Below are 26,737 nucleotides of genomic sequence, written 5' to 3' on the forward strand. Positions count from 1 at the left end.
GTTATTTGCGGGTCTGAAGCAGGTTCAACCAGCACATGTCAACAGAAACTGTCAGTGCCACTGGCCAATAAAGAAGGCTTAAGGGTTAGTCTTAAAAGTCCTAAAAAGAAATATATAATATGATGATCCCAGCTGGTAAGGTTTTCCTCTTTACCTCTTTCTCTCTCAAACATTTCTCAGCAGGCTAGATGTTTTAGGAAAGGTGTCAACTTTTCTCAATGAACCTATATCCACAGAAATTTGACTAACTGATGAACTGATCCAAGAGGCGATAAAAGAAACAAATATGCTTTGACATCTGCACATTTCAAAATGGCTCATTACACAAAACAGAAAGCCAAACTATGGGTTTTTAAAATTGTTTTATTTGGGAAAAGTGCGTCTTACAAAAGGGCAGCTGCAAAATACAGAGACCTCTGCAACGATTACTTGTTTTTGCTTAACGTGAAAGAATGAGTGGTATCCAAGGAATCAAAGCAGTAGATGGACAAATCAGGGGCATCTCCAAGTTATTTTCAGGAAATAGAGCAACAAAACGCAGATTTATAATTTCTGATCAAGGAATTCTTCTAACAATTTAACTTTAGCTTATCTCGTGGATTACCACCTCTCCGTCCCCTTTTAGTGGAAAAGCATGACTTACTACTGCAAACCAATTACTCCACTACAGGAAACGCCTTAGAACATAGTTTCGAATCACACCTGTCTAGCTGCAAAGCTCAGGGATGGAATGAGGCAAATACCCACAAAAACGAACAGAAAAACCCGACAACAAAACCCCTCAAATGAGGACAAAGGTTTGTCAGAAAGTGCCTGGACTAGAAAGTCTAGGAGATCGTAAAACATTAAATATAACCGTGTAACTGAGACCCAGTTTGTGTTAATACATGAGATAACCAGAGAGTTTGAACTTCTATGGCTAAGCCCATTTCCCTATTTATATAGACAGAGCTAGCCCTGCTCTATTAACAGCTACCAATATACTGCTTTGTCCTTTCAGATCTATTTGCCACACGAGGCTGAAACCACTAAACTTGAGTTTTTCCACTAAGGCTACAGACACTGCATCTATGCAGGGATGAAAAGCTTGTTACACACTCACACGTACCAAGTCTATCAGCCCTTGGGAGTCAACTTCCAACTCTGCATTTATTTTATTCCACTATATCTTTATATGTGTTCTTTCACAATTTTCCTATCAGGCTAAACACAGTAAAAATCTCAACACAGTCGCACCTGGTTCTGGTTACCCAGCAGTAGTACTTGTGTGCAATTAAACAAGAGACCAAAACCACAGAACAAGTGCACAGGGTGGGGATTACAGGGCAGGGAACAGATATAAAAACACAGATGTGCAGAATTCACCAGAAACCTCAAGCATCCGCCTAAGTCTATAGCAGAAGGCTACATGCCACAGTTCAGATCCTTCACCTATCACCCCAATTCTTGGACCCCAAAGCAGGACCAATGCTGTTACTTTTGAACCTGGGGTCCTCAAAAATGAGTACTGCAAATCCAGAAATGCCACCCTTGAACTGTGTGAATCTGGCTGAAAACAGATGACGCAACAAACCTACACTCTGTCTGACAGTTAAATGCATGTTACAAAAAAAAAACTAACTTTTAAGATTTATTTTTGTAACTTTTTTAAACAGAGAAAACAACATACTCCTTGGGGAAAGGTGAGGGATCGAGAGGACAGGCCCTGGGTAAAAATTATTACGACAGCACCTGAAGTTGAGGCCTGCCTAGAAGAGAACCACGGGCACTGCCGCCACAAGCGGGGACGGCTGCCGTCTGAGGCTCAGCAGACCAGTTCACACGCCCCGCAAAGCTGCTATAGATCCAAGTCATAAAAATCTTCCAGCTCATCGTGAAACAAGTCCCACTCGTCTTCAGAGTCCGTCAGGTCGTCGTCCCCACCTGCAGCCAAAAGCATAAGCAACATCTCGCCCAGCTCAAAGGTGACAACCTCTTCTTCGTAGTTGTCAAAGGGGTTGCCGTTCTCTCTTTCCTCAATGAGCTCCCAGAAGTGGTTCCTTCGTTGGGCCTGTAAAAAACAGGGCCGTGATAGGGATGGCACTGCCGAGTAGCATCTTCTATTCTGTTGTTTCTAAGGCAAAACGTCCAGCACACCAGAGGGCATGACGAACCAGACTTCTCATTTAGGGTTTCGACTTTACCAATTCCTCCCCTCTGGTTACTTGAGGCCAACAGCTTAGGCTAGCGCTTTAAGCATCCTAGCTTCTCCTCTCACAGCCCTCCCAGTTTGCCGAAGTTGGTTTCCTCCTTTCATGCTCTAGTCTCGTTCCCAGTGTTAATCTTCTCCTTCCCCGACCCCAATCTGTGTGGGACTCAACTGAGAGTGTGGGATTTCCCCTCCTTTAAAAAAACAGTGAGAGTTACCCGGTATCTGCTTGATGTTCCCACTTTCTGTCTCTGTGGCTCCTCTCTACGGCCATCAGGGTACGCATGCTTGTAAAAACAGTTCCCTCCAAATGGACAGCTCCCACGTCCTTCATCAAAATACCTGCACGCCTTGTTGCTGGAAAGGAAAATATCGCAACCCTTATTCACGGTGGATTTCAGGTCTGTATTTGATTATCATCCAGGGTTTCTTTAAACAGGGAGGGATAGAACTGGTACGTCTGTTTACAGCCCTCCCCAAGGTGTGTTCTTAAACACGTGTGTGCTATTGCATGAAACACCGACTAGAAACAGAAACTGGTCAAGTCTAGCTGTTTAACAGCCCTAGAACCGCAGATCCAGCAGTGAGAAAACCTTTGAGAAAGCCCACACACAAGAACATAGGACAACTGTAACATGGAATCAGGACAAGGCAGACCCCATTCCTGGGGCTTTAGCTCTATCAGCAGTGCAGACTTCATCGTAACGCAGCCCTTTGGCGTGCACCCCAAGGACTGTGTTATAGCAAGATACAGAACAGTTAAGTGTTATCAGCGGTGACAAAATAAACTGTACTGGGAAGTAAAGAAAGGGTAGGAAGGAGGTAGGAGTATATAATGCAGCACTGTTCTTTTCAAAGTGAACCCAAGCGACGTTGGGATCTTAGGTTGAGAAAAGGCTGCAGTGCTCATACCTCATTGCCTCCTTGTATTTCTGAATGAGTTTCTGCTTCTCTTCTTTCTCCTCCACCCAGTACTCACTTGGAATGACAAAGTTAGATGTGATCCGGCATTCTGGGCAGGACCTGGGAAACAATGAACAGGCTGCAATGCAAATTCCCCTTTATAGGCCCACTGTCCTTCAAGGACACACCCTGGTGTGTCACCTCCAGATTTAAACACTTAACTGAAAGGCAGATGGGCTTTTCCTGAAAGGGTTCCACAGACTGGTCACACAACTGACCATTTCTTTTGAGGCAAGACAAACTCCTTTATAAATTCAACTCAACAGCTAGCCAGTTCATTAAAAAAAATAATAACTTAGGTTAAAGAAAAAAACAACAAAAGAAGACATTTCACACAGACTCCTTTTTCTTTCGTTTAAATAAATTTATTTCTTGTAACTTTGCTCTGTTTAGATTATGTAGTTCTTGTTCAGTTATGAGAACAATCTTTAAAGGATGGTGGATTATTGGCTAGCTTAATGGATGGAATAGGAAAGTGGAAAATGTAAAATGTCAGGAAACATACATTCAGAGCTAGATAAGTTTGTTCTCTGAACCTAAACTGGCTAATCCATTAAACACAATCTCCTCAGAAAAAAGCACAAAGATTCTACTAACTGATACATACGGTTTCCTCATTGAAATAAAAGTAGATATACCAACTAATCTAGCAGCTAGCTGAAATACAAAGAAGAAACCCCAATTAGAAGAACCCCCAGTTTCAAGATAAAATGCATGCATTTAAATGCGGTCCATCTGGTTGAAAGTTGGCACAAGATACTAAATTCTTCCCCAAAATAGAAAGCACAAACGAAGGTTGGGGAGGAGTCTCACTTTATGATCTTGCTCTCAAATTGCTTAGCACTCCTCCACTTGCGGATACACTTGAGACAGTAGGTGTGGTTGCAGTTGGAGAGGATCCCGAAGCGGCGCTCGCCGGGGTTGGCTTTTTCATAGACCACCTCCATGCAGATCCCACACACCATGTCCTTGCTGCGCTGCACGGCAAACGAGAGCTCCATGTCCTTCTCATGGGCCTCGATGCAAGACTAGAAAAAGTGGAGAGAGGCGCAATCAAGTCATGGAGTCACGACAAGACTTCAACTGGACAGCTAAAGACTCCTGTGCAGAGAATCAAACAGTCAGTTGGAAAGATAATGTTCCCAGTGGGTACAGGTGCACTGACATCTGGGGACTTCACGATACTCTAAAGTCAAACGCTGAGGACTCAACTTCAGGAACTAAAAAATTACCTAATTTTCTCTATCCTGCAACTCAACCCCTGCTGTTATTCACACTACAGACAGTTTTTCACACTAAGTTTGTTGATTTTACTGGTTTCTAGATGGAAAATGTATTTAGGATTAAGGCTCTAATTTACAACCCATCAGAAAATAAGGGTGAAGGAAACTAACCTTTATTAGGTGACAATTATGTGCCAGGCATATAATTCACATTCAAAATACAACAGCTTTATTGAGATATAATTTACATCCCATATAAGGCATTCATTCAAAGTGTACAATGAAATGGTTTTTGGTATACGCACAGAGCTATACAACCATCACCACACTCAATACTAGGACGTTTTCATTACCCCAAAGGGAAACCCCAAACCCAAGCAGTCACTTACTTCCCCCCACTCAACACCCGCAGCCCTAGGCAACAAACAAATCTGCGGATGTGCTTATTCAGGACATTTCGTATAAATATGTGGCCCTCTGCGACTGCCTTTGTTCACTTCGCACATTTTCAAGGTATCTATGGTGGTACAATGTATGATTATTTCGTTTTCTTTTTATTGCTGAGTAATATTCCATCGTATGGAGAGACTGCAGTTTGTTTTTCCATTATCAGGTGATGGACATTTTGGTTGTTTCTGCTGTGGGGCTATTATGAATAATGCTATGAACACTCATATACAAGTTTTTGTGTGGACATCACATACTTTTTATTTTAAATGAGGTATAATTTACATAACATTATATTACACATATTTTAATCTCTAAGAAACATGCTAATTATAGGAAATACAAAAAAGCGATAGAAAAGTCACCTATAGTCCCATATAACCAGTTATTTTAGTACATATTTTTACCTTTTTCCTAAACCTTTTTTTTTAACATCTTTATTGGAGTATAATTGCTTTACAGTGGTGTGTTAGTTTCTGCTGTATAACAAAGTGAATCAGCTCTACGTATACATATATCCCCCCATATCCCCTCTCTCTTGCGTCTCCCTCCCTCCCACCCTCCCTATCCCACCCCTCTAGGTGGTCACAAAGCACCGAGCTGGTCTCCCTGTGCTGTGCGGCTGCTTCCCACTAGCTATCTATTTTACATTTGGTAGTGTATATATGTCCATGCCACTCTCTCACTTCGTCCCAGCTTCCCTTTCCCCTCCCCGTGTCCTCAAGGCGATTCTCTAGTAGGTCTGTGTCTTTATTCCTGTCCTGCCCCTAGGTTCTTCATGACCTTTTTTTTTGTTTTTACATTCCATATACATGTGTTCGCATACGGTATTTGTTTTTCTCTTTCTGACTTACTTCACTCTGTATGACACATTCTGGGTCCATCCACCTCACTACAGATAACTCAATTTCGTTTCTTTTTATGGCTGAGTAATATTCCATTGTATACGTGTTACGTCTTCTTTATCCATTCGTCTGTCGATGGACACTTAGGCTAAACCTTTTTTTTAAAAAACAATCCCCTGAAGTAGGCACTGCTCTCCCAAATATATACAGGGGTTTAACCTGCTATATCACACAGCCAATACGCTGAGAAGGCAGAGGTCAAACCACACTCCACTGCTTCACCACCACCCACAGCCAAAGTAAGTTTATTAAAAGAGATGACTATGATTAGAAGCAAAATATGCTCCAATAAATATAGGGTTTTTAATACAGGGTCTTCCCAACAAAAAAAAAATTCATGCAGCAAATGGGCTTAGGAAACCATAGTTTGAAACCTTCATCCATCGCTGATGAGAATGTAAAACAGTGCAGTCACTGTGGAGAAAGTCTGGCAGTTGCTCAAAATATGAAGCATAGAGTTACCATGTAACCCAGCAACTCTATTCCAAGGTAATCAAGACATATGTCTACAAAAATTTACACACGAATGTTCATGGCATTATTCATAAGAGCCGAAAGGTGAAACAACCCAAATGGAAAAACAAAATGTTCTACAGCCATACGGAGGATTATTACTCAGCCATGAAAAGGAATGGAGTACTGATACACACTCCAACACAAATGAATCCTGAGAACATGATGCTAATCTTTTAGCCAGTCACAAAAGGCCTCATATACAAAATGACCAGAACAGGGAAATCCATAGAGACAGAAAGTAACACAGCTGTTGCCAGGAGCTGGAGGGAGGGAAGAACAGAGAGCAGTGGAGCTAATGAGCCAGAGGCTTCTTTTCTGGGATAATGAAAATGTCCTAAAATTAGAGAGAATAGTGGTTGCACAACTCTGCGAATATATAAAAAACCAATGAAATGTGCATTTTAGAAGAGTAAATTGTATGGAATGTGAATCTCAGAGAAGCTGTTATTTTAAAAGAGAAGAAAAAGGAAAAAAAGCCCAGAAGTCTGAGGTCCTAAAGCACAATTTTCTTGATAAAGCAGTCAAGAAGCCTAGGAAGGAAAACATCCCTAACTTAAGGATAATCACCATTCAATTCACCAAACGTTTCTTTGAAATGAACTGACAATGTTGTGAAAAGGAAAATATAGTTCTCACACCTATTAACAGAATATCTTCCTTAAGACTTACTTTTATATGTTGTGATCTTTGGGCAGCATCCATTGGATGGAGGACCTGCAGGCCACACATATCACAGGAGTCTCCGTGGAGATACACACAGTTCTCCCCATATCGGCACTCTCCCACTGCAGCATAGGGGCAGAGCTGCTTCTTTGTTTCCACTGCCGTCTGCTCCTTCTCTGATTCTTCCTTGGTCACTGAGCCCTGCAGGGGTGCTTCGGTGGAGGAAGGGGCGGCTGAAAACGTTGAAGAGTGTGGTAAAGGTCCCACACGGACAAGGCAGAGACATAAACTATAAATAAGGGAACTGAGAAACTAACTGAAAAGAACTTCAGTTAAACTCCACAGCAGTCTATTGAACTAATTCCCTTACTCTTGAAAGAAATGAATTTCTTCTGATACTGACATTTCCAAGATTAGCTTTGTTTTAAATTTTTTTAAAAAAACCTTTTCCCGTATTTCTTGTGCAACTGTATTGATTAAAGGAGAGAGGCTTGGGATTCCCCGGTGGCACTGTGCTTAAGAATCCGCCTGCCAATGCAGGGGACACAGGTTCAAGCCCTGGTCCGGGAAGATCCCACATGCCGCAGAGCAACTAAGCGTGTGTGCCACAACTACTGAGCCTGTGCTCTAGAGAGCCCGTGCTCTGCAACAAGACAAGCCACTGCAATGAAGAGTAGCCCCCGCTCACCGCAACTAGAGAATGCCCGTGCGCAGCAACGAAGACCCAATGCAGCCAAAAATGAAAAATTTAAAAAAAGAAAAAAAAGAGAGAGAGAGAGGCTTCAGTTTTTCAAAACATTCTAAATTCATTACTATTGGGATTCAAAATATGACTAAATATGAAGATTGGAAACAGGAAGCTTGTGAAAACTCAGCTAATTGATAAACTACTCTCTATCCCTCTAACTTGTTATTATTCTTCAAAATACTCACTACGGCCACAGTAGGGCTGCCCAGGAACAAACTCAATGGCATTCACCCAGTCTTCTGAACCCGCTCCTACAGTTGAAAAGTTTGAATTTCTTGTCTCAGCTTCGCCCATATTCATTTCAACAATCGGTCCAACTACTGATGAGAGACTTGAGGAAGCAGCAAGGGGTGACTTTGCAGTTAGATCTGTAGCAGTTGCTTCTTCCTGTTTCAGTGGCTTGCTGTGTTCATATCTTAAAAATAAAATAAAACAAAATTTAAGAAGTCGGCAGTCACTGTCTAACCAGAAGCCTCTAGATGGAATATATTCCCTATCCTGTCCTTGGGTTCTTTTCAAACTACTGTGCCTATGAAACACGTGGAAAACTGTTAAAAGGCAGATACTTAATTTCGAAGTCTGGGTGCAGCCCAGAGTGTTGCGTGTCTAACCAGCCCTCACGCATGCAGTGCTGCTGCTCCAGGGACCAGTGTGAGCAGCAAGGCCATAAACCAGGGGTCAGCAAACTTAAAGAGTCAAATATACACAGACTCGGGGCTCTGCAGGTCATACTGCCCACATTACAACTATTCAACTCTGCAGCTGTGGTTCAAAAGCAGCCATAGGGGGCTTCCCTGGTGGCACAGTGGTTAAGAATCTGCCTGCCAATGCAGGGGACATGGGTTTGAGCACTGGTCCAGGAAGATCCCACATGCCGTGGAGCAACTAAGCCCGTGAGCCACAACTACTGAAGCCCGTGTGCCTAGAACCCGTGCTCTGCAACAAGAGAAGCCACCGCAGTGAGAAGCCTGCGCACTGCAACAAAGAGTAGCCCCCGCTCGCCGCAACTAGAGAAAAGCCCGCGCGCAGCAACGAAGACCCAACGCAGCCAAAAATAAATAAATAAAATAAATAAATTTTTTTTAAAAAGCATCCATAGGCATTATCTAAACGACGATGCGTGCTGTGTTCCAGTAAAATTTACAAAAACAGCCTTTGGTCAGGTTTGCCCTACAGGCCTTATAGTTCACCTACCCATGCTGTAGAACATCTATTACCCTTCAAATTCCACTCTAATTAGGAGTTTCAGACAGTTGACTACTGTTCCCATGGCAAGTCTGCTAAAGAGATTGTGCAGCCAAAATTAACGTTGATTAAGAAAGCAAGGCTGACACTCAAAAATTCAACAAGTAAATATGTGAAACATTTTACCAACACATAAAATTCTCCCAATATTAAAACACAGAGATAGTATTTACAAAATATGCAGTGTGTATTTTCTTTTCCCACATCCATCCATTCACCTAATTTTCTTACCCTACGCATCTCCTGATTGCTTTCATCTGTAAAATTATCATTGACCCTTATCCCCAAATACAGAAAAAACCTATTTATTTCCTTTAAGAAGCACCTTGCTGCCTGAGAAAATCCTCACAATTCTTTGAACATTTTATGCTGAGAGATTCACCCAGACACAATAAATTAATTATGAATGCAGTACATAAACTGTGTTATAACATACAGTATGTATCTAGCAGTTGTAATTAATTAGTTAACTGGGCAGTACTAACCATGGGTCATCTGTGTTATAGGTGTCTGTGTTTACATCTAAAGAAGAGGTAAAACTTTAACTAAAGACTGTCCTTTAGCTTATGGCAAACATTTGCTGAGCTGGTCTTTATCCTATATTATCTCAAATCTTCCTATTCCTACTCCTAAGCATTAGGTAACCTACTCTGCTTTGCAGTACAAGTAATTTGAGTATCCTGATATCAGCTACAAAACCCAGTGCATTTATCCCACAGACTGGAATTATGCCAGCTGAAGATCAGAAATATGCTCTCTCACTTGTACCACCACACTTCATCATCAATAAACTATGAGAAAGTATTCTTTCATTTTATTTTATTTTTTTGCGGTACGCTAACCTCTCACTGTTGTAGCCTCTCCCGTTGCGGAGCACAGGCTCCGGACACACACAGGCTCAGCGGCCACGGCTCACGGGCCCAGCCGCTCCGCGGCATGTGGGATCTTCCCGGACCGGGGCGCGAACCCACGTCCCCTACACATCTGCAGGCAGACTCTCAACCACTGAGCCACCAGGGAAGCCCTTCTTTCATTTTATAGATGACGTGTAAGTAGTGCTCTAGATCTAATGTGACTCCAAATCCACCCTGTACAAGAGAGCAGCCATTAGCCATATCTAGCTATTTATGCTTAAATAACATTTAAAACTCAGTTCCTTGGTCCTGGCACTAGCTACGTTTTCAAGTGTTCAATAAGTAGTCACACGTAGCTAGGGGGTCACCTTTTTGGGCATTCACACTATCAGACAAAGTTCTATTAAACAGCACTGCTCTGAAGTTTGTTTCAGAGCCTTAAGGAACCTTAGAAATCTATCCCCAGATCCTCACATTTTAACTGCTTTCACCGCCTTTAAGTTAGAAAAGAACCCGGGTTTCAGAATTAAGACAGGCTTGAATTTAAAATGCCAGCTTCACCAATAGAGAAAGCCTTCAGGGCTTTGGGAAAGTTTTAAAGGTTTAAATAAAACTAAATGGCAAGATACATAAAGGGTCTAAGAAGTAGATATGACACCCATATTTTAGTTCTCTTTCTTTCTCCTTTGCCTTATTCATTTCAAGAATTTCAGGGTAAATGACTCAAAAAAAAACTACTTAAAAGATAGGACTCGAATGCTTACCACCATCTATCAAATTGCAAACACTACAAAGTTTTTGAAAGGAGTGCATTTTGGTTTTAAGGAACATTTATCAAGGAATCAATAAGGTATAAATAAAATTTTTGAAAGCACAGAATATTAGCAAGAAAGTTCACATCTGTAAATAGTGCAGAATATATCTATATAAAATACGCTTCTGAAGTAAAAATTTGTGAGTAAGCACTAGGAAAGGTAGAGTACAAATAAGAAAGAATAAAGCAAGAAAGAAAAAGACAAAGGCAAAAGCAATACACCCATTCTGAAAGGAGTTTACTAAAAACTAATGGTTCAGTGAAGCATGGAGCTCTTCGTCGAACAGAGACGGGCCACCTAAGGCCCTCAAGCCAAACCCAACGGGAGCTAGTAATGGTTTTGGCATTTTTAAATAGTTGGAAAAAAGATCATTTTATGACACGAAAAGTAATTGAAATTAAAATTTCAAGGACTTCCCTGGGGGGTCCAGTGATTAAGACTCTGCACTCCCAACGCAGGGGGCATGGGTTTGATCCCTGCTCGAGGAACTAAGATCCCGCATGCCACACAGCATGGCCAAAAATAAAACTAAAAAAATAAAATAAAATAAACTCTCTCAGAAATGTTTAAATTAATTAACTAATTAAATAAAATTTCAGTGTCCCAAAATAAAGTTTCATTGGAACACAGCCACATCTATTAGCTTATGTATTTATCTAGAGCTGTTTTTGGACTACAAGAAACTGTATGGCCTGCCCAGCCACAAATATTAATTCTCTGGCCCCATACTGAAAGTCTGCCAGGCCCCGTTAAAGAGAATTCTCACATCTATTGGATTCACAGTCCATGACAGTGGCTTTGCAAAGTTATTAATTCTTTAAGAAATTAACACAGAATTGCTGATCCTTTAAGCCACAGTGGTAAGTGGTATGTTAATACTGAGGCAACATTGAAACTAATATTGAGTTTTTCTTTCACATCTTGCAAAGAATACTCTGATACAGCATCAGTTTCTATCTAAGGAAGTTTAATCCATGTTTCTTCTACCTCTACACAAAAGACAGACACTTCTCCCTCTGGTTGGCTTGCAACTGCCCACCCCCAATCATTCTGAGCTTTGATATCTGCCTTTAAATATTTTAACTTATGGGATTTCGTAGGTCTACAGGGCAAAAAAAAAAAATCCCTCCAAAGGGGAATTCCCTGGTAGTCCAGTGGTCAGGACTCCGAGCTTCCACTGCAGGGAGCATGGGTTCAATCCCTGGTCAGGGAACTAAGATCCCGCATGCCTCACGGTCACTCCAAAGGAAACAGGATCTACCATAACAATGGTTGTCAACCAAGGCAGTCCTGTCCTTTTCCCAAGTGGGTGTTCAGAAACAACAACTAGGAGTTCTAATGGCACTTACTCAGTGGGGGGCAAAGGATGCTAGATCTCCTGCAACAGTCCTGAACAACAAAGAACTGGCATCACTAAATAACAGCACCCCATTATGCAACACGGATGCAGCAATACTTATGCAACACGGATACAGCAACACTTCTGCAACACAGATGCAGCAACACTTCTGACCTGTTGGAACTAGGATATCATCTTTCATTATAAACTATTCCCTTCATGAGGAGTTAAATTACTCAAAATCCCTGGGCACTGGCCAAGTTGTATAAAAAGATCTCTACATAGTAAGAGTGAAAAGTAGGCTTAAGCCCCCAAGTACAATTTTAATGAGGAAACAAACAGTCTTGGAACAAGCCACTCCATGAGATTCCTTCCTTAGCTAGTCTATAACCAAGCTCTTAATAATCACCTATATCAGCCTGTCCCAAACAATTATCACCAAACTTTCCTTTCAGGTAGACTATTGGGATGTAGGTTTCCCTAACTCCTTTCACTTTACCCTAAGAGCACTAAACCCAGCTCAAATCAGGATCATTCCCCAAAAAGGGAGCTGTATACCCTTACTAAAGAGAAAACTAAAAAGAAAAAAGCAGTTTGTTAGGTGACTTGCATCCCAGGTGAGGTCCCCCGCCCTCTGAGACCAACCTCTGCTCCTTGAGCCTAAGCCGCACCCCCCACAGTCCCCAAGGTCTTTTCCAGCACTGTGGGTCCTGAGCACTGGCCCCACCCACTGCCCAAACCTTGCCCTTGCTTGGGCCCCACTCTCCACAGCCAAGGCCTTTCTCCCCTCCCCTCCACTTTTTCATTTCCCTCCTCCTCTTTTTTTTCTTCTTTTCTTTTTTACTATTGTGGTACTGATGCACCTTCTGGTTGCTGACTCATCTATATTTTTATTTTTATATTCTTCCTAAAATATCTGTTAATTTCCTAGGCTAATTTTATTTTTTTACTATATTATTGGGTTTTTTCCTCTTTTTTTTGCCACCCCAGGAGGCTTGCGGCATCTTGGTTCACGAGCCCGGATTCGGGCTGAAGCTCCTGTGGTGGGAGTTCCAAGTCTGAACCACTGTACTAACAGAGAACCTCAAACCCCAGGGAATATTCATCGGAGTGAGGCCTCACGGAGTCTCTCATCTCAGCAACAAAACCCAGCTCTACCCAATAGCCTACAAACCCCAGTGTTGGAAGCCTCAGGCCAAACAACCAGTAAGACAGGAACGTAATCCCACTCAAAAAAAAAAAAAGGAGAGAGAGAGAGATGGCAAAAAAATATATCACAGATGAAGGAGCAAGGTAAAAACCTACAAGACCAAATAAATCAAGAGGAAATAGGCAACCTACCTGAAAAAGAATTCACAGTAATGACAGTAAAGATGATCCAGAATCTTGGAAATAGAATGGAGGCATGGATTGAGAAAATACAAGAAATGTTTAACAAAGATCTAGAAGAACTAAAGAACAAACAGAGATGAACAACACAATAACTGAAATGAAAAATACACTAAAAGGAATCAATAACAGATAACTGAGGCAGAAAAACGAATAAGTGAGCTGGAAGACAAAATGGTAGAAATAACTTCCGAGGAGCAAAATAAAGATAAAAGAATGAAAAGAATTGAAGACAATCTCAGAGACTTCTGGGACAACACTAAAAGCACCAACATTCGAATTATAGGGGTCCCAAAAGAAGAAGAGAAAGAGAAAGGATCTGAGAAAATATTTGAAGAGATTATAGTTGAAAACTTCCCTAACATGGGAAAGGAAATATCACCCAAGTCTAGGAAGCACACAGAGTCCCATACAGGATAAATTCTAGGAAGAACACACCAAGACACATATTAATCAAACTAACAAAAATTAAATTCAAAGAAAAAATATTAAAAGCAGCAAGGGAAAACAAAAAATAACATACAAAGGAATCCCCATAAGGTTATCAGCTGATTTTTCAGCGGAAACTCTTCAGGCCAAAAGGGAGTGGCAGGATATACTTAAAGTGATGAAAAGAGAAAAACTTACAACCAAGATAACTCTAACCAGCAAGGATCTCATTCAGATTTGATGGAGAAGTCAAAAGCTTTTCAGACAAGCAAAAGCTAAAAGAATTCAGCACCACCAAACCAGCTTTACAACAAATGCTAAAGAAACTTCTCTAAGCGGGAAACACAAGAGAAGAAAAAGACCCACAAAAACAAACCCAAAATGATTAAGAAAATGGTAATAGGAACATACATATCGATAATATCCTTGAATGTGAATGGATTAAATGCCCCAACCAAAAAACATAGACTGGCTGAATGGATACAAAAACAAGACCCATCTATATGCTGTCTACAAGAGACCCACTTCAGACCTATGGACACATACAGACTGAAAGTGAAGGGATGGAAAAAAATATTCCATGCAAATGGAAATCAAAAGAAAGCTGGAGTAGCAATACTTGTATCAGATAAAACAGACTTTAAAAGACTGTTACAAGAGATAAGGAGGGACACCACATAATGATCAAAGGATCAATCCAAGAAGATGTAACAGTTATAAAAGTTTATGCACCCGACATAGAAGCACCTCAATACATAAGGCAAATGCTAAAAACCATGAAAGAAGAAATCGACAGTAACAAAATAATAGTAGGGGACTTTAGCACCCCATTTACACCAGTGGACAGATTATCCAAAAAGTAAATAAATAAGGAAACACAAGCTTTAAATGACACAACAGACCAGGTAGATCTAATTGATATTTATCCACCCAAAAGTGGCAGAATATACTTTCTTCTCAAGTGCACATGGAACATTCTCCAGGATAGATCACATCTTGGGTCACAAATCAAGCCTCGGAAAATTTAAGAAAACTGAAATCATATCAAGCATCTCTTCTGACCACAACACTATGAGACTGGAAATCAATTAACGGGGAAAAAAAACTGTAAAAAACAAAAATACATGGAGGCGGGCTTCCCTGGTGGCGCAGTGGTTGAGAGTCCACCTGCTGATGCAGGGGACACGGGTTTGTGCCCCAGCCCAGGAAGATCCCACGTGCCGCGGAGCGGCTGGGCCCATGAGCCATGGCCACTGGGCCTGCGCGTCCGGAGCCTGTGCTCCGCAATGGAAGAGGCCACAAGAGTGAGAGGCCCGCGTACTGCAAAAAAAAAAAAAAAAAAAAAAAGGGAGGAAGACCTAAATAGACATTTCACCAAGGAAGACATACAGATGGCCAAGAGGCACATAAAAAGATGGTCAACATCACTAATTATTAGAGAAATGTAAATCAAAACTATAATGAGGTATCACCTCACAGCGGTCAGAATGGCCATTATCAAAAACTCTAGAAACAATAAATGCTGGAAAGGGTGTGGTGAAAAGGGAACCCTCCTGCACTATTGGTGGGAATGTAAATTGATACAACCACTAAGGAGAACAGTATGGAGGTTCCTTAAAAAACTAAAACTGGAACTACCATATGACCCAGCAATCCCACTACTGGGCATATACCCTGAGAAAACCAAAATTCAAAAAGAGACATGCACCACACATTGCAGCACTATTTACAATAGCCAGGACATGGAACCAACCTAACTGTCCACCAACAGATGGATGGATAAAGAAGATGTAGCACATATATACAATGGAATATTACTCAGCCATAAAAAGAAACAAAATTGAGTTATTTGTAGTGAGGTGGATGGACCTAAAGTGTGTCATACAGAGTAAAGTAAGTCAGAAAGAGAAAAACAAATACCTTAAGCTAACGCATATATATGGAATCTAAAAAAAACAAAAAAAAAGGTACTAATGAACCTAGTTGCAGGGCAAAAATAAAGAGGTAGACATAGAAAATGGACTTGAGGACATGGATGGGGTGGGAGGGCAAAGTTGGGGCAAAGTGAGAGTAGCATCAACATATATACACTACCAAATGTAAAATAGTTGGCTGGTGGGAAGCAGCAGCATAGCACAGGGAGATCTGCTTGGTGCTTTGCGATAACCTAGAGGGATGGGATAGGGAGGATGGGAGGGAGGCTAAGAGAGAGGGAATATGGGACATGTGTATACATATGGCTGATTCTCTTTGTTGTGCAACAGAAACTAACACAGTATTGTGAAGCTATTATACTCCAATAAAGATTAAAAAAAAAATTCTTGCAGAGACCATCTTACTACAAAGAATCGCTCATTCACAGTAGGATGGATTTCTAACACCTATTGCCCTTTTTAATATTGTAACTGACTACAAAAGACATATCTGGGGTTTTTAGTTTTTGGGGTTTTTTTTTGAGGAGTGTCATTGTATCGGTTTTTTTCCTTCTAGCAATATTGCAATGAAAAAAATCAGCAGAGGGCAAAATGACCACTAAACTCAGATACCAGGGGTTCCATTTCTGGGATCCTTCCTACAGTCACATGGAAAGAATCTTTTCCTTCTTCTCTACCCTTACTAGATTTCCTAAGTAAAACAGATGTGAGATAGCCTAACATCAATATCCCACCCATCAATAATTTCTTAGTCTTTTGAACTCTAAGCATTTGAACCCAATAGTTGACACAATTCTTTTCTGATAATAGGATGCTAAAATTGGCTATGATGCTGTCAAAATATCTTACCTAGTGTGATCATTTAAAATATGCCTGGGACTTCCCTGGTGGCGCAGTGGTTAAGACTCTGCCTGCCAATGTAGGGGACACAGGTTAGAGCCCTGGTCCGGGAAGATCCCACATGCCGCGGAACAACTAAGCCCGTGTGCCACAACTACTGAGCTTGCACTCTAGAGCCCACAAGCCACAACTACTGAGCCCTCATGCCACAACTACTGAAGCCCACATGCCTAGAGCCCGTGCTCCACAACAAGAGAAGCCACCACAATGAGAAGCCCACGCACCGCAACAAAGAGTAGCCCCCGCTCACTGCAACTAGAGAAAGCCTGCACAGCAACAAAGGCCCAACACAGCCAAAAAAATTTTTTTAAATAAATTTTAAAAAACCCTTAAAAATATAAAATAAAATATGCCCAAAATTCTTTGACAGTCCCCCCCCCGCTTTAACAGGTGGAGGCCAATTTCTTTCCGCTTGAAAGTGGGCTGGACTTAGTGACTCACTTGTAATAAACAGAACATAGTGGAAGTGACAGTGTGTGACTTCTGAGACTAGGTCATAAAAAGGTATTGTGGCTTCGTCCTTGCTGTCTCTCTTGAATCACTTACTCTGGGGACAAGTTAGCGTGAGGACATTAAAGCAGCTCTAGGGAAATGTCCACGAGGTGAGGAACTAAGGCCTCCCACCAACAGATGTGTGAGTGAGCCACCTTCCAAGTGGTCTTTCGGCCCCCATCAAGACTTCAGATGATGGCAGCCCTGGCTGAAATCTTGGCCGCAATCTCTTGAGAGTCTCCAAGCTAGAACCACCCACCCAGCTAAGCCACTCCAAGATTCCAGACTCCAGAAACTATGAGATAATAAATGTTTACTGTTTCCAAGCTGTTGAATTTCAGGGTAACTTGTTTAACATCAATAGATAACTAATACACTTAGATATTTTCTAAACTGAGAAGATAAAGAAAAGCTCTAACTGGGACTTCCCTGGTGGTCCAGTGGTTAGGACTTGGCGCTTCCACTGCAGGGGGTGCGGGTTTGTTCCCTGGTCAGGGAACTAAGATCCCACGTGCCGCACAGTATGGCCAAAAAGAAAAAGAGAAGAAAAGCTCTACCCAATTGCTAGCAGAACCCACAGAACCCACTACTGCTGAATTGCAATTTAATGGGATTATGGTACCAATTCAATGAATGATGATAGAGATTACTTAATAACTAATCCCTCTTGGTTTTCCACCGTTCTGAGATAGATACTAGAGACTATTCTGAAGCATTTTCTGTAAATCTTGGCTTAAAATTTAGTCTTGCGAGCTCAAGTGGTTTATGAAAGTTTAGTTGGAATGACAAGCCCTCTTAACTAGTAACCTAATACACTGTTCCAAACGCCTATGATCCCATTTTCTCTCCATATTTCATACTAATAGAGAACAACTGAAACTAGTCCCAAATGGTCAAATATGAACCTTATTCTTGGTCTTTAAGAGGAAATGCTATTAACAAACATGCCTTCACCACACCCTATCTCTAGGTTTGCTGGAAGTTGCTCCTCAGGCACTATTTAAACTTAGGACTGTATTATAAACTCATTTTTTAAATGTAATACATTCCCTCCAAGAGAGAGATATGTCAGTGTGCTAACATTTCTAATGAGCACTTTTTAAAGTACTATTTTAGGGAATTCCCTGGTGATCCAGTGGTTAGGACTTGGTGCTTTCACTGCCATGACCCGGGTTCAATCCCTGGTCGGGGAACTAAGATCCTGCAAGCTGCGAGGCATGGCAAAAAAAAAAAAAAAAAAAAAGACTATTTTAAATCTATTATTTACAAAGTTGTTGGAATTATGTATTTTACTCTCATTTTTTTCTGCCAACCTCTCCATCCACCCCTGAACAAAACTGAATTGGAAACAAATTCTTACCTGCAGCGGTCTCCGTAAATACAGTACCCTCGCTGAAAATACTTGCACACTACACCATATGGACTGTCAGAGAGGTCATGTGAGTATCGACAGTTATCTCCTTCCTTACAAACCCCATGCATGAAATACCTGTGAGACAAAGAACCACAAGTTGGTTTATAAGTCAGTACTCAAAGAATTCATGACCAATATATTCTAATAACACAGGAGCACTATACACTAGTACTATATTCTACTGTTATAGTCTATCTACACAAACACGAGAAATGAACACAAAGAAAGTAGAACTAGACTATATGACCATAAAATTAGCCATGATGGTACCACAGGAAGGTTGCCTATAGATACAGACACCAATTTAAACTTTGAGGTCACCATTAATCTTGTCTCTACGGGTTAAGTCTGACTACTGCTCTCATTTTACAGTCCTACAAAGGTAGCTTCTTGTTTTCCACTAACTTCAGCCATAATGGCAGCTCTATCTGCAAAAAAATCAAAGATAAGCAAGAAACATCGTAAACCTGAACGGGTCAGACTACTGTATATGTCTCAATTCTTCGAGAAACCATTTTAATTCTTTAAAAGCCACATGCGAAAATCCAAGTAAAATTTGTTGCAAGGGTAGAGGCAAAGGGAAATCACTTCTGTCCTTCATTTAGCAGACTCTTGTTCTAAAGGAGAACATGTGTACTTAACTAGCAGTTTCCAAAACCCAAGTATCAGAGAATGACTCAGTTTCTAAGAGGGAATTTGCTACAAGTGCAACTTTTGAGACCTCACCTCAGACCAACTAAACTGGAAATGGGGCGGAGGGCCAAGCAGCAATCTGTAAGTAACTAGGTGGATCAGGGAAGCCCCAGGGTCTTTATTTTTTGTAGATAATCCTGATCTTGTAAAGTGGGTAGAACTACCACCACCCCTTGCATCCTCCCTCCCATCACTGACTTTGGTCTCTTTCTCTTGAGCAGAGTTATGAAGATTTCATATTGGCAGACCATAACTGCCCCAAATATGCATCTATGTACAGCTGATCCAGAGTGAGGAAAAAGTGCCTATCTCCTGGGTGTGTCAATTATCTAGAGATGGAAGGTAGAATAGCAGTAAGTGCACTCCACTTGTGCACTGGATTGAAGGATATATAGAAAAGAGACTCATATTTACCTAAAGGAGCCTTGAAGAAGGCTGCCCCAAATTGAAATGTGAAAGGTTCTATTCAAATTACTGGCATGGGGCTTCCCTGGTGGCGCAGTGGTTGGGAATCCACCTGCCAATGCAGGGGACACGGGTTCGAGCCCTGGTCCCGGAGGATCCTACATGCCACAGAGCAACTAGGCCCGTGAGCCACAACTGCTGAGCCTGCGCTCTGGAGCCCTGCGAGCCACAACTACTGAGCCTGCGTGCCACAACTACTGAAGCCCACGCTCCTGGAGCCCGTGCTCCGCAACAAGAGAAGCCACCACAACGAGAGGCCCGGCGCACCGCAACAGGGAGTGGCCTGAGAGCCCACGAGCAGCAACGAAGACCAAACGCAGCCAAAAATAAATAAATTAATTAATTTTTTAAAATTACTGGCATGTATACCTTCTATGTGACATAGAAAGAAAAAATGTAACATCTTGGTGGAACAGCTATAATTATCAAGAAGATCCTGAACTGCCCTAGGGTTTCAGTCCATAACAAAACGTAAGAATATAGTAGTAGGAAGTCAAATTCTAACTATAATTAACCTAATTTCAACTGTTATCAGGTTTAACTTTAACTAGGTTTGAACTTTTGCTCAACTACAGGGCAACTTTCTGCAAGCTTTGAAGCTGTCTGAGCACCACATAACACAAATTTGAGTTAAACCACTTGTGCTAATAGGTACTTTTTGACCTATAAATGAAGAGATTAATACTTAAAAAAACCCAACAACCCAACAAGTCAAATAATTTCATTGTAATCACCACTAGTATTATCATGCTTCAAAGTATCTATAAAAGTACCCACACACACACACACAAAAGTATCCACAGTTGGTAATCGCTTATTCATTTGAAACAGTCTCACTGTTTGAATACAGTTGCTTATTGTCCCATCCCCAGTGGGAACTTTCACAATTCTCAACACAAGACAAAGCTGTCTATACCTTCAGTATTCTTTGGGGTCAGTCTGAAGTCAGAGGTGCACATACTGATACAGTCTTAAGGCTTGATAAAATACCTGCCCCTAGAGATCGCAAACCCGTTGCTCCAAGGAGTTCGGCTCCCTGACACCTGCGTTTACATGTCCAGCAGGATGCTCTTCCTCCACACTTGTGCAACACCTCACACCACTACTACTTTCTGACATCCATGATAGTAAAAACTGTTCCCGAGAATCCAAAATGAAAGCGTAAACTCAGAGCCACTGGCCCAAGACAGTGTAGCACGGCCTGTTGGCACCTTTTGACCAAGAGCATAATACGGCAATGACCAAGAATGGAGAGAACAGAGGGGAGGCCAGGCTGGAAAGCTAGGGAACAGATTCTGCAGGGCCTTTTAAGTCAAGTTATCTTAAAGCAGTAAGAAACCACTGAAAGATTTGAAATAAGGACATGTCAGAATTAAATTTAAATTTTAAAACACTACATTAAACTGCCTTCTTCCAGGTGACATGTCTGGGCCAGCTGATTACATTTATGTCTAGGGACTCCAGTTGATTCCAAGTTGCAAGAGCCAGCAGTGGATGCAGCTACCAGAACAGTTAATACAATCAGGCTGCATCAGTAGTCAACTGTTTGGATCAAAGTAGTAATAAAAAGCACACAGTTTAAGAATTAGGAAGACTGTTTAAATTCCAGCTTTGTGACCCTTAGTAAAGCTATTTTGTCTTAGTTTCACCACTCTTTCAGATTTAAGAACTTAAAAAAACCCAAAAAACCCCACCACGTGTGCAGTAGCAGCTGCATAGTGTCTTTGCTGGCAATTGAGTTCATTTCCCCATCTCCCCTTCCACATCTCTTCTCTGCCTTGACTACATTTGTTTCCAACCACACGCTGTAAGAGGTACACACTAACGAATCAGATAAGAAAAGCAAGAGACCTAGATGTCATGCCATAAGAAGATTTTAAGTAACTGGAGTAGTTTGGCCAGAAGACAAAGGAATAGCCTTTTCCAGCACTATTCCTGGCAAAGTCAATACATGTGGGAAGCTACATCATAAACCTGGCTCAGCGTAAGGACTGAGAACTAGAACTATCCAGCAATGAAACAAGTTCCTGAGGTCCAGAACTAGCATCACCAAAGGAATTCAAGCAGACACAAATCACCTGATACTGCAGAATCAACAGAAACACTAGAATACAAGCCCTAATTAGTTACTGCCAAATACTAAGCATTATTTTACATGGTTGTTTGGTACACATGGTCTGGGTTTCTGGTTTGTTTTACTTGCCTTTTGTCTCTCAGTGATATCAACACTGTTGGTATAATTATAAACAGTCCTCACAGTGAAATCCCTTCTTGCCAACCCATGTCTAAGTCTAAGAGATTATGACATGATAGTTAGTGTAAGTTATAACCTAAAGAGGAAAAGAGGCAACTCTCCCAAGAATTTCTCCCCATTTTTTTTTTTTCTTTTTTAAATGCTACCACCAAAAAGCCATCATCCAAGTTCACCTTAATGCCAGTGTCCAGGCTGAGCTTGCCTTCAGTTAAAGGCTGGGCCATATGATTTCTATGGTTCCTTCCACCTTGAAGATTCTATGACTCCAATCAGACATTGTCCAGTAATAAAGACAAATGCAATTGACTAGAATCCCCGACTGTTGTACCTCTTGGAAACGTAAGCATGGTTACCAAGATATATATAAGAAACCCCAACAGTAGCTTGTGAGAGTGTAAGAGAACCACACAATACCCTCAAAGTACTTCTAGGCATCATAACAACCTGTCTGGGGATTTACAAAAATTACAGAATATTAATTAATTTGGCACTTAATCTGCTGTGACATTGTTTACTGTTACTTAATTCTTGATAAGTACATGTACCCTATTTCTCAAACTAGATTGTAAATTCCTGGTGTTTAAGAACCATAGTTTATTCTGCTTTTTATCTTCTATAGTACCTGTACACATGTAGAAGCACTCTGATAAAACAGTGTCTAAATTCAAAATTACAACTTGCAAGTTACAACTTTGTTGTTTTAACCCCCAACACTAAAGAAAACTAGAAGAAGCAATAGCATTTCTAGTTCACAGCACTAAATTCTAATAAAAAATATGAAAATGGCCTGGTGGGGGCAGCATAACACAGTTTCTTGGGAAAAGTATACCTAGGTTTTCCTTAAAGGCCTGAGAATATAAACACAATGACATAGAATTTCCAGAGAAATATTTAGACAATACTAACCAACAAGAAAATACAGATGATTCTGAGCAACCAAAAACAAATTTCTAACATCCACACAGCTAAGAGAATTATACCCTTGGTGAAGAAAACAGCCTTAGTCAAATTCCTAGATATAAAGGGGGGAAGAGGCACAAACTAGAACACTATCTTGAATTCTCTTCAAAGGAGATTTTGCTATCAAACACAACGAAAATATTTATAATACAGTGCATTTCTGCATTTCCTTCAACATCTAGCTCTATGTCTCTCGTAAGCACTAATGCTTATTTACTGAATAACTGAAGGAGGTAGTCCCGAAAAGATATACACATGTTCTATTAAGTCCTTTGTCTTTGCTGATTTACAAGGGTCCTCTTCTTCTTAACGAAAGCAGAGGAATCTTACAAGCACATATCAAAGTGGGTAATTTTAGGTGTGGATTTATCAAGATCAATTTAAGCATTTACTGAGTACACGAGGCACTGAGTAAAGCCCTACAGATACAATGATAAACAAAACAGCTCAGAAAGCTCAAAGTTTACAATAAATAAATTAAGATATCGTATTTGGTATTCCCCTACTCAAAAGAAAGATTTTTTTTTAAACAGGAGATCGTGTTAGTACTTAGAACAACTGAAAACAATATCAAATATTAAAACCCAAGACTTATCAACTAGCCTGTGCTTTTTTGGATAACTGTCTCAAGCAAAAGCTATAGACAGGTTTATATGAAAAACAAAAACAACAGCACATCTAAGCCTGTATCTGATACATAATGCTTCTTAGAAATATTACTCAGGTATGTAAATTTCTTAAATATATAAATCTATTGGTTCATGGGCAAGGAACTCCCACTGGTCCAGGATTGATCTGGGATATTTCAGAAACTCAAAGATCCTAAAGGTAGGCAAAAAGGAATGATTAGTCTGGTGAGCTGTTCTGAATCCTGATGACACTGGTGAGGAAGTAGAAAAGGGGAAGTAAATCAGGGAAAAGTGCCTAACAGAGGGGAAAGTAAAGCGTAGAAGTGATAACGCATTCTGGGCAGAAATGAGTTGAGCTCAGATACAGACACAACAGGATAATAATGAGACAAGTAATATATAGTAATGTCAAGTTAGTGATGGGTATTCAAGGCTAAACTATATTGAGATCAGAGTTAGTGTGTAAAATCAAGGCACTGAATAGAATTCTTAAAGAACCCACATATTAAAGGAAAATTAGTCTCAGTGTATAGATAGATTGGAACTGCAGGATGAATGGCTAGAAAATTCAGGAATGTAAAAGTTACACTAGTCCCTTTATTTTTAAAAGAGTCAACTAGCACATATAAATCAACTGTAACATTGTAGAGAAAAGAGAAGTAAAAGACTCAAATAATTGGTTCCATGAATAGGAATTTTAAAATTCTCATTCTTTGGGATACTGCACAAGTATTCTAAGGATCTACAGATGACTGATAAAAGAAGCTACCTAAAACAGCTTATGCTTTCTACATCCCGTTATTGAAAATAACCTTAATTAAACTTATTCATGCCTTAAATGTATCATGTTAAGCACTGAGAACGCTTCACTCTCGCTGTTAATACCAGGGCAGTGAATTCTGTATATTAAGAATATTTTCAAGCATTTACACATAAATTACCCCACCTAAGTGAAAACCGGCGTTTCAACTGATTTTTTCAACCGATCGAAAAACAAAAGCTTCTAGGCGCTTACTGATCACTTTTTAAAAATCCAAGTACAACATCCAATTAAATGCCCTTATCTTTTTTTTTTTTTTTTTTCTTGGCGGTACGCAGACCTCTCACGGTTGTGGCCTCTCCCGTTGCGGAGCACCGGCTCAACGGCCATGGCTCACGGGCCCGGCCGCTCCGCGGCATGTGGGATCTTTCCGGACCGGGGCACGAACCCGTATGCCCTGCATCGGCAGGCGGATTCTCAACCACTGCGCCACCAGGGAAGCCTTAAATGCCCTACTCTTAAACGTACAGCTCGATAATTTGTTACAGGCGTGCACACGTCAGTATAACCGTCCTCCACTAATCACTTATTTTTTTTCCCAAATATTTTCATCCGACATCCCAAACCAAAACAAAATCTCTCTCCTTTCGGAGCGACGAGCTCCTTGACTCCCTAAGTGAGATGCGTGGATTTCAAAAGAGAAGCCTTTAGCCGGGGGACGGGAACGGCAGCTCGTCAAATTTAAGGCGGAGGAGACGACCCCGGCCCGGCACTCGGTTCTAAGACAAAGCTCAGAACCGCCAACCTCGATAAACATACAAAGAAGAAATAACCAAAGCTCCTGCTCCGGGTGGGGCGGGGGCCGAGAGACCCGAGACGACTTTACAAATGGATGACACGGCGGCGGGGCCCGGCAGCCAAGCCCCCTCGCCGGGGCCCGCGGCGGCGCTCCCCGGCCAGGCAGGGTCGCGGGGAGGCGGCGGGCTCCAGGCGACACCGTCAACCTCCTTCTCGAACCGGCGAGCTGGAGGCAGGGGCTGGGAGATCCGGCGACAATAAAAAGGAGGGAGGAGTCATCCTACCTCTCCCCGTGCGCGCTGCGCGCTCCGCCGGGTGAGGAGACGGCGGGCGGTGCGGCGGCTCCTCAACGACGCCGCGCGCGCCCGAGCCTCGGCGGCAGGCGACGGTTGACGCAGCGCGGGCGGGGAGGCCGCGGCGGCCGCGCGGACAGCAAAGCCGGCGGCGGCGGCGGCACCAGCAGCGGCACCGTCGGCGGCGGCTGCGAAACGCCGGCTCCCCTCCCACCTCCGGCCGGTCGCCCGCCCCTTCCTCCGGGGTCTCGGTCCCCTCCCCGCGCCCGGCGCCGGCCGCGCTGCGTCTCACCTGCAGGTGACCTGTTTAGTCCAGCCGCCGCCGCTGCCGTCTCCCCCGCCCCCCGCCCCCAGGGACGGGGAGGTGACTGTGGGGGTAGGGGTGGGGGAAGCCGCTGCCACCGCCGCCGCTGCCGCTCGTGCTCCTGATGTTGTGGCTGTTGTTCCGGGAGCTGCAGCCTCCGCCATTACTGTTTATCCCACACAGCAATGGCGCCGGAACTTCCGGGATCACATAATTCCGGTCCGGCTGCGGGGAGGAGAAGGCGGCGAGGCGAGGGGTGGGGTGAGGAAGGACACTGAGGCGCCCGCTGGCTTCCCTCAGCCCCGCGCCGCGTCTCTGAGCGATCTCGCCGCTCGAACTGAGGGCCGGAGCCCGAGCGCCCCCAGCCCGCCCCCAGCGCCCTGATTGGTGAGCGAGGCAGCTCCGCCTGGGAGGGGCGGGGCGAGGGCGGGCTACCCCAGGTGAGGCCCACCCCCCCCACCTACTGCCCCCAGGCTCCACATCCAGGGAACCAAAGTCCTCATTTCAAGGGCACTGACTTAGAGGAATGCGTCCCAGCATAGGCTGATGCAGTGGAGAGGCGGAGTGGGATTGGGGTCCTGGGTTTGAATCCAGACTTTCCTGGCTCTACCAATTACTAGCTGTACAAACTTGAACTGGTTACCCATTCTCTCTAGCCTCAGTCTCCTGATCTCTCAAGTGGGGGTGAGAGTAGGCCCTACCACATAGGGTTGTGGTGAGGATTATATATGTGTGGCAATCCCTGAGCTTACTGCCTGGCCAGACTAAACACTTATTAAATGTTCTCTCTTATTCTTCCCATCAGAAGTGGGATCTCTCAACCCAAGAGAATAGCATGGTGGCTAAGCAAATGCTCTGCAGTCAGCTTGTCTCCGTTACCTCCAGGCTTCTCCCATTCCTAGCAATGTGTTTTTTTTTTGGTTTTTTTTTTTTTTTTTTTGTGGTACGCGGGCCTCTCACTGTTGTGGCCTCTCCCGTTGCGGAGCACAGGCTCCGGATGCGCAGGCTCAGCAGCCATGGCTCACGGGCCCAGCCGCTCCGCGGCATATGGGATCCTCCCAGACCGGGGCACGAACCCGTATCCCCTGCATCGGCAGGCGGACTCTCAACCACTGTG

General features: G+C 42.5%; 1 protein-coding gene across 2 annotated transcripts; it reads right to left on the minus strand.

The window, feature by feature from the left end:
- Positions 1-1,277: 1,277 nt before the first annotated feature.
- MKRN1 (makorin ring finger protein 1) lies at positions 1,278-25,911 on the minus strand. Of its 2 annotated transcripts, none has more exons than XM_079711952.1 (8): positions 25,609-25,911; positions 18,411-18,539; positions 7,839-8,068; positions 6,912-7,138; positions 3,965-4,179; positions 3,168-3,211; positions 2,407-2,545; positions 1,278-2,050 (listed from the first exon to the last, which is right to left on the minus strand). In XM_079711952.1, the coding sequence occupies exons 1-8, from the start codon at positions 25,782-25,784 to the stop codon at positions 1,906-1,908; spliced, it is 1,305 nt and encodes a 434-aa protein (XP_079568078.1). In that variant the 5' UTR covers positions 25,785-25,911; the 3' UTR covers positions 1,278-1,905. The 2 variants fall into 2 exon arrangements, with proteins under 2 accessions (XP_079568078.1, XP_079568077.1); XM_079711951.1 differs by having other exon boundaries at positions 3,101-3,211.
- Between the last annotated feature and the right edge of the window lie 826 nt (positions 25,912-26,737).

Source organism: Hyperoodon ampullatus (assembly GCF_949752795.1).
Source record: "Hyperoodon ampullatus genome assembly, chromosome: 9".
Taxonomy (NCBI): Eukaryota; Metazoa; Chordata; class Mammalia; order Artiodactyla; family Ziphiidae; genus Hyperoodon; species Hyperoodon ampullatus.